We start from the raw sequence: 8,477 nt of genomic DNA on the forward strand, positions 1-8,477 counted from the left end.
TAGCGTCCTCGCACTGGATAAAGTTTACTGATGGTGACGTCCCCTTTCCCTTTAACACCAGAAACACCAGATATTAAACAAAGTCTATAAAATCCCAAACCAAAAAAAAGAACGAAATACTTACAGTGTCTCCAAGTGAACACCAACCGCCTGTTATGTGGCTACTCAAAGCGCCACAGCCTGGTTTATTTTAAATGAACAACATCCACCGGTCCGTTGTATGATTGCTCCAAGCGCCGCAGTCCAATCCGTCAGCCAGCACCCACACACCCGCTATAGCGAGAGCAGTACATCGTAACTACTATAACCGCTAGTAAAGTTTACCAAGAATGCCGCACGTACCTGTGATCACATACAGCTGCCCTTCCTCCCAATGCCCATGTCGCCGGCAATGCTGTGAATCAAACTATAAACAGTACATATTACAACAGAGCAGTCCAGCCTATTGCAAAATGCTACTAGCTTTAACATACCTGCAAACCACCGTAACAGGGAAAGGAAATGCCAAGGGGGGGGGGGGGGGGATGCCGGAATCAGCAAAACACCTCAACTGACGTCAAAATAAAGGTCCTTAAATACTAAAGGTGCTACCACCTCATTGGTCTTCCACCCATCCACTAATAAACCAATAACCTAGCTCCTTTATCCTGTCACACATACTTAAAACAAAATGTATTAAATTATGAAAAATGGACAATGTTGCGCCACTAGGGCAATACCCCTATTTGGGGCAAGACATCTTTCCTTATAGCCTGCGTCTGGCAAATATTATACTCCTATGTAAAAGTGGTTTACAATTTGAAAAGTGTAGGGTAGTTTTTTTGGGAACTTCTCTTTCATTTTTTTAGTGGTATTAAACTCTCTCTTTCCATTGTCTGGCTTTCAATTTCCATGTGCCAGCTGTAACCAAAGGCGGAAAAAAGACGAATGAGGTCTACGTCATCACGCATTGTCCAGTGCAGAACCTCGAAAAGTCACTTGTTGTCAGAATGGAGCAGGCATGTTTGCCCCGCCCTGTGACGCACATTACCTGGTGTGCCCCAATCAATCACGTGATCATGGGGAATAACTTCGCATTCCAAATGATTATTCGATTTCCTGTTCTTTTATTATGTGCCTGCATGAAACTCAGAAATAAAACATTTCATATGAATTCACCTTATTCAGAGTGGTGGCAAGTTTGATTTTTGATGGGAATGAAAAGGAGGCAGTGAGGAATTAAGTAGACAGTCTCTTCTATGGGTTGTATTGTTGTTGAAATTGGTGTTAATTGTTCAGCTGGCTAAAAAATGCCAGTAGACAAAAATAAATAAATAAATAAATAATAATAATAATAATAATAATAATAATAAACTCCAAAAACACGAGTTGTGAGAATTAGATGTGGTTTAGGAATATGCACGATTAATGCCGTGCATAAAAACAATTATGAGGTCAATATGGATAAAAAAATCAGTGAAGTTGCTATTACCAATTATTATTATTTTTATTTTTTGGAAGAGTGTCTCTCACATGAATATCATCATATCTGGCATTGAAAGATGAAAACCTCTGTGCTACACAATGTACAAACACAAACATTTATTTTTGTTTAATTGAATGCATGGTTTGTCGAAATATGTACAGTAGTGTGAGTTAACCAGATACTTGTGTTGTGCATTCTGCTGAGCGATGAGTTCTCATGAATTACATCAGCGATTAATTGCAGAAAGGAAACCGAAAGTTAGCGAGTGAGTCTTCGAAAACGAAACAGGTGGGGCATAAATTCATGCCGTATAAATAATGCCTCCACCCCAAACAACATCACACATCAATTGGAGTAACTTCATAATTACAAGTCCTATTCGAGACAGAAAAGCAATCAGCGGAAGGTTTGAACAGCTCGGTAAGTCGCAGAATGCGTAGAGAAATATTGCACAATAATCTATATTAATATAGTTACCATCGTATACTAATGATTTTTTTTTTATTAATCAAATGTTGACAGGCTCGTGATGGATCTAATAATAAAGGGATTTAATGGAGAAACGAAATCTCTGTCTGTGGGCTACAACACCACAGTTGGTGAACTGAAGCAGCTCATTTCACGGGACTTCAGTGTGCCACCTTCACAGCAGAAACTTTCTGCAAATAACGGACACCGAATCAGCCTTGATGACGATTCCAGAACACTCAGTAGTTACGGTTTGCACTCGGGGTCCGCGGTGATGCTCCTCATCCTTCCTCTTCAGGTGTTCGTCAAGAACGAGAAGGGCCAAACAAAAACATACGATGTCGACGTCAATGAAACCGTAGATCAGCTCCAGCAAAAGATCAACAACAAAGAAAGTGTCCCTGTGGATCAGCAGAGACTGATTTACAACGGGAGACAACTGGAGTCTGGCATGAAGCTACTGGAGTACAACATCACATCTGGAAGCACCATTCACATGACTCTGCGTCTCCGAGGAGGTTAATGGATAAAGTGTGACCAGGACTAACTGACTACAAGAACTAAACATGTCAAATATAATAGGCATGAAATAGGTCTGTTAATTCTTAAAAAAACAAAACATGAAAACAACATGAAAAACTAAAGCACTTTTTAAGTCGTTCTAAATAATATTGTCTTCTAAATGCCATAAATATATAATATATAACACAGAGTAGCTGAGTACTGAATTTAAAATATATATTTTGTTGATGTACTGTAACTGATGTAAAACATGCATTATTGTCCATTAAGCCTTTATGTAATTCAAGTGTTTGCACTTTACAAATACCTTTTATTTTTGTACAAATGATCTTTCATTCTAGATTTTGCATCCTTAATTAAATAATAAATGTTTGAACCATTACAATGTATTGTTCTCCACTTTTTATAAAATGTAGTTTTTATTGACTATTACACACAAAACATGGTCTACACTAGTGTAAAAAATGAACTTTTCCATTAATGAACAAACTGGATTTGACTTTAATTTTTAACCTTTATGAGGGCATGTGTTTTCTAATGTCAAATTCTTCCATTTAATCTACCGGTATTATTAAGATGAATTATTTTGAGCAATTAAATTGTGTTTCATGCAGTAATATGTATACCTGGAATAGAGTTCAGAAAAAAAATCATTTTGGGGGTATTTTCTGATATTTTGTCCCATTCATTTATGACCCTAGTCTATGCTACACCAAACAAAATGGCTGTCATAAATTGGGGTTTATGTCCCAAATTTTGTTATGCCTGATCTGAATCAGTGAATAGGGGAGATGGGGCAAGCTGTCACACTTTAGTGCACATTTCTCAGGATATGTTTATATTTAAAAAAGAATATTTCTTTGTAGGTCCATACCTACAAGGTCTTGCCTACAAGAAAGGGCTACAAACATTTCCATGGTCATTGTACACATGAAATGTAACATTTAATTTAACACACCCCCACAGCAGGTCATTGTCATGTTCTTTTATTAACTGAATAAAACAATCCAAAATGCTGACATCATTTTCAGTGTTTCCACAAACTGGTAAATGGTAAATGGTCTGCACTTATATAGGGCATTGTTTTTTTAACCTTAGAGGTTACCAAAGCGCTTTACACTGTGTCCCATCCACCCATTCACACACACAATCACACTCACACTCATACCAATGGCATGCAAGGTGCTAGCCTGCCATTGAGAGCAACTTATAGCAAACTATAGAATGGCATTGTTGTACAGGATGTGGTGCACTCAATTTGGGAAAGGAATCAAGAGATAGGGGCTAGTTGCTAAAAAAAAACTTAAGTTAAGTAAACCCTTAAGTAAAAGAAAAAAAAAACTTAAGGGGTTTCTTGCTTCTTGATTTATTACAGAACAATTAAAATGTCTTTACTGATATACATCACTGTTACTTATTATAGGAAATGTTTCAAATATTGACAATATAGACAAATATTTCCTGCCAGTTATACTGGAATATGTTGCTTGTTTATTTCTGATACACAACAGTTTAGAGGCACAATCTAGGCCCACTGTAGTTGGTTTCATATCAGTGTTAATCAGGTTTGGTTTCATTTCCTGACAGAGGCAAGGTGAGCATACCAGAATAAGTCAACCAGATTGACAAACACAACTCAAAACTATCTCAGAGAGAGAAAGAGAAAGTAAGATACTGGATAATACTGGATCAGAGTGTGCATGGTATAAAGGAAGATATTAGTGTATGAGTCCTATGTTTACCTGAACAGGTATATAGTTGATGTTGACAAACTGAAACAGTGTCCAAACCTTCCAGTTCATCTTCACTGCAGGCCAGTCATTTGTTTTAAGTTTGTTTTGAAGGTCTGAAGTTTGTTGCCTTGCATAGACCAAGTTTTTGATATCAGTACAGCCATGCACTGTATATTGCCAGCATATGCTATGCATTAGAACTATAAGATACAATATAACAAGTTATCAAGATCATTGAAAGCAAATCACAGGCATAAGCAGAGTATTGAAGAGAAAATTTTTTGATCATTAATAAAATGCTGACAAACGGCTTTAATGTCAATGACTTTCATTTAAAAACTTGACTTGGTCAAACTCAGTGACCTGCACAATATAAAACAATTTCAGTTTGACTACCTATTTGTTTGGTGTCAATTGGAATTGGCACAGAGACATTTGAGCGGTGTGACATGTGTAAGAAGGACATGTTTTTTGAGGTCAAATAGCATGGTATGGAACAGCACAACATTGCCCATCATGTTGATTTATACAGAAATTGAGACCTCAGTCAACAACACACCAATCAGAAATCACCACATCAGCTGGGACACTAAAAGCTGTAGGTCAGCAAACAGGTGAAGTTTAGTGACCAGTAGCAGTACTCTTTATATCAACAGGATTCTGGTCACAGTTGAGCATCATGATGAACTGCCCACTTCGATTCTTTCACAACCTGACAAACAGAAAATGATTGTCTCCTGAATAAGAGAGTGTCAGACAAATATATAACAATTAGGCTACAAAAACTCTGCAAAAAAAATGAAACGTCCTCTCACTTTCAAATGCTTTTATTTTCAGCAAAACTTAATTATTTTATTTATTTATTTTATTTATTTATTTATTTTCAAGCAAAAATAGTGTGACAACAGAAAAGATACACAATAATAATAACTTATACACTTATGCTTGAAAATGGAGTGGGAAGAAGTAAAACTTATTAAACCCCACCCCAGTCTATCAAAGAATTTATACAAACAAAAAATAGCTACTTCCTTCATCAATAATCTCAAAGAGAAAATAATAATAATTAATAATAAAAAAAAAAAATAATAATAATAGCAATAATAATACCTCATTTAGAAACAGTGGTTGCACAAGTCAAAACCACACATTCATACCATACATATTAATAATATACAGATATTTCCACAGGTAACAATGATAATCAAATACCAACAATGGTAGACGAAATACCACAAGGGTACATAACAATGATTTTCAAATACCAACAATGGTAGATGGAATACCACAAGAGTACATAATGATCGAACAACTACCAACAATGGTAGACGGAATACCACAAGGGTAACTAAATAATAACTAATCCAACAATCCACACAACATGAATACAATCAAAGCACAATGTCATTGTAATGGAACCAGACCTTTCGTTTGTAAAGACGTTTGAAATTGTGAATGCCTTGACACTGCTTTAATTCAAGCCCCAGATTATTCCACAAAGTAACCCCACAAACAGACATAGAAAAACTCCTCCTGGTGGAACCCGCCATTGGGACCACAAAGTTTCCTAATCCTCTCAAACTGTACGAATGCTCCTTATGAGAAAAAATATTTTGAATGTTCACAGGTAATAAATAGTGATACGCTTTGAACATGAACTGTGCATTATATAATTTTACAAGATCCTGCATTTTTAATAGCTTTGATTTAAGAAAGAGTGGATTTGTGTGTTCGAAATAGGCGGCCTTGTGTATAATTCGTATAGCTCTTTTCTGTAGCAAAAAAAGTGACTATTACATTTTTGTAATTATTGCCCCATACCTCAACACAGTAGGTTAAATATGGCTGTATTAAAGCACAATACAGGGTATGGAGTGCATTATAATCAAGAATATGCTTAACTCTACTTATTATGGCAAGGCTTTTGGAGACTTTAGTTGTAATATGTCTGATGTGGGCATTCCAACTTAGCTTGTTGTCTATCGTTACACCTAAAAATTTTATTTCCTGAACATTTTCAATGTGTACTCCGTCTATCTCAACCAGTTTCTGCTGAATCAGCTTGATACTTTCCAAAAAACATCACTTTGGATTTATCTAGGTTTAAGGATAATTTGTTGCTTTCAATCCATTTTTTTAATTTACTTAGTTCTTTGTTTATAACGCTAATCAGTCGCTCCAAACTATCATTACTATAAAAAATATTTGTATCATCAGCGTACAATACACATTTAACCAATTGAGAAACATTGAAAATATCATCAATATATAAATTAAATAATTTGGGGCCCAATACTGACCCCTGCGGGACACCACAAGCAATGTCAATTAATATTTAATGTGTAAATATTTGTATGAAAATAAATAGACTCAACAACAAAGACATAAGATGAACAAGTTTCACTGACATGTGACTAACAGAAATTGAATAATGTTTCCTTGAACAAAAGGGGGGTCAAAATCAAAAGCAGCAGTCAGTGTCTTGTGTGGCCACCAGCTGCATTAAGTACTGCTGTACATCTCATCCTCATGGACTGCACAGATTTGCCAGTTCTTGCTGTGAGATGTTACCCCACTCTTCCACCAACACACTTGCAAGTTCCTGGACATTTCTGGGGGAATGGCCCTGACCCTCACCCTCCAATCCAACAGGTTCCAGACATGCCAGATGCGGCCTCTTCGCTGACCATTGCAGAACACTGACACTCCTGTCTTTCAGGAAATCATGCACAGAATGAGCATAGGCGTTTCCAGCATTGAAGGACATCCGGGGCTTAGCCCAGACAATTTTATTGTCACACTAGCAACCACTTCCCTGTAGTCCAAAGCTGGTGAGAGGGTATTCTTTGAGTTTTGCTCTGGCTGGGCCTGTTTCTACAGTTCCTAAATCTTCCACTCTACTACTATCTTCAACATCCTCTCTCCTCCCTGAATCATCTGTGATGCAAAAGATACAGCACATAACTTATTGCAAATCAGCTTCAAACAACTAATTCATCAAGTGCTACATATTTCAAATTGTAGACCAATACCATTGAAGAAAATGTATTGGGAAGAGCAGATCAGTGGGATTGCCCTAATATCTATCATGATTCTTGAATTTTCATGTACATTAACATAAAGTCATCACAAAAGAGTTATATTATAGTGAGTAAAGAGAAGTAACAATTTTTTTTTTACATAAATAATTTATATATTTTTTACATAAATAGTCAAAATGACGTATAAGATCCTAAATTAAAGCAATACATGAATGACTTTAGTCTAAGTTCATTGACACACTATGGCATCGAACTGTATATAATTCTAAATGTTCATCTGTCAAAATCCTTTCATTAGGATCATTGAGATAAACAATGTTTCACTTTTAACTTTCTCTAAAGTAAAGTGACTGATTAAATGTTACCAGTTTCCATGCCTGATTCTGGCACAGCTGCTGCTGCTCCTCAGTCTGTTGCTCATATTTGCTACACTCTACAAAACCATTTAATCAAATCAAAGTGTATATTTCCTACAAACTAATATCACAAAACAAGTCACACATACATTTTATGCTAATGCTTATTGGTTATCCTTAGAGAAAACAACACCTGATAAATAAGGAAAGTACACTCCGAACGGGACTCGATCCGACGGCTCCGGCGTGAGAGGCGGATGCGCTAAGAAGGAGGCTAGAGGCTACAACATGTAGTGACAGTTGGTAGTGGACCTCTTGAGGTTGTGGGTGAAAGCCAGCCAGATGATGATCTTCAGACTTTAAGGACAAAAACATGTCTTGAATTGTTGTGAATTCTTACCCACTGACTTATTTCGGAAAAATCCCCAAAGCCTCATTTGCTTCATTTTTGTTGTCTTTCCTGCTAACTGCTGTTAACTCGCCACTAAGTAACGTTAGTTGATGTCAACGACTGTGCAAGCTCCTCCCCTACCTGCTGCATATTCAACAGAGAGGAAGAAACGGAGTCGCCCATAGGCTACCGACAGCAAAGAAACTTGTTCTATAGGCTAGATTATGCCTATGTCTATTTTTACAGGCTGTATGCAGTATGTGCAAAGCCAAAACACAATGAAATAAGGCAACTTATGATTTCGGGGGTTTACATAGGCTATTGTCCGGTTTCATATTTGTCAGTCAACTTTTCAAAATACATTCGGGGCTACACTCAAAACATTCGGGGCTGAAGCCCCGGCAAAATCGGCTGCCGCCGCCTCTGAGAACGAGCAGTATGGCTGGTGGCATTGTCATGTTGGAGGGCAATGTCATGATGAGCCTGCAGGATGGGTACCAC

General features: G+C 37.0%; 1 protein-coding gene across 1 annotated transcript; it reads left to right on the forward strand.

The window, feature by feature from the left end:
• Nucleotides 1-1,802: 1,802 nt before the first annotated feature.
• LOC127635786 (polyubiquitin-like) lies at nt 1,803-2,727 on the forward strand. The gene is made up of 2 exons (XM_052116008.1): nt 1,803-1,885; nt 1,988-2,727. The coding sequence occupies exon 2, from the start codon at nt 1,995-1,997 to the stop codon at nt 2,454-2,456; it is 462 nt and encodes a 153-aa protein (XP_051971968.1). The 5' UTR covers nt 1,803-1,885; nt 1,988-1,994; the 3' UTR covers nt 2,457-2,727.
• The last annotated feature ends 5,750 nt before the right edge of the window (nt 2,728-8,477 follow it).

Source organism: Xyrauchen texanus, chromosome 4 (assembly GCF_025860055.1).
Source record: "Xyrauchen texanus isolate HMW12.3.18 chromosome 4, RBS_HiC_50CHRs, whole genome shotgun sequence".
Classification (NCBI taxonomy): Eukaryota; Metazoa; Chordata; class Actinopteri; order Cypriniformes; family Catostomidae; genus Xyrauchen; species Xyrauchen texanus.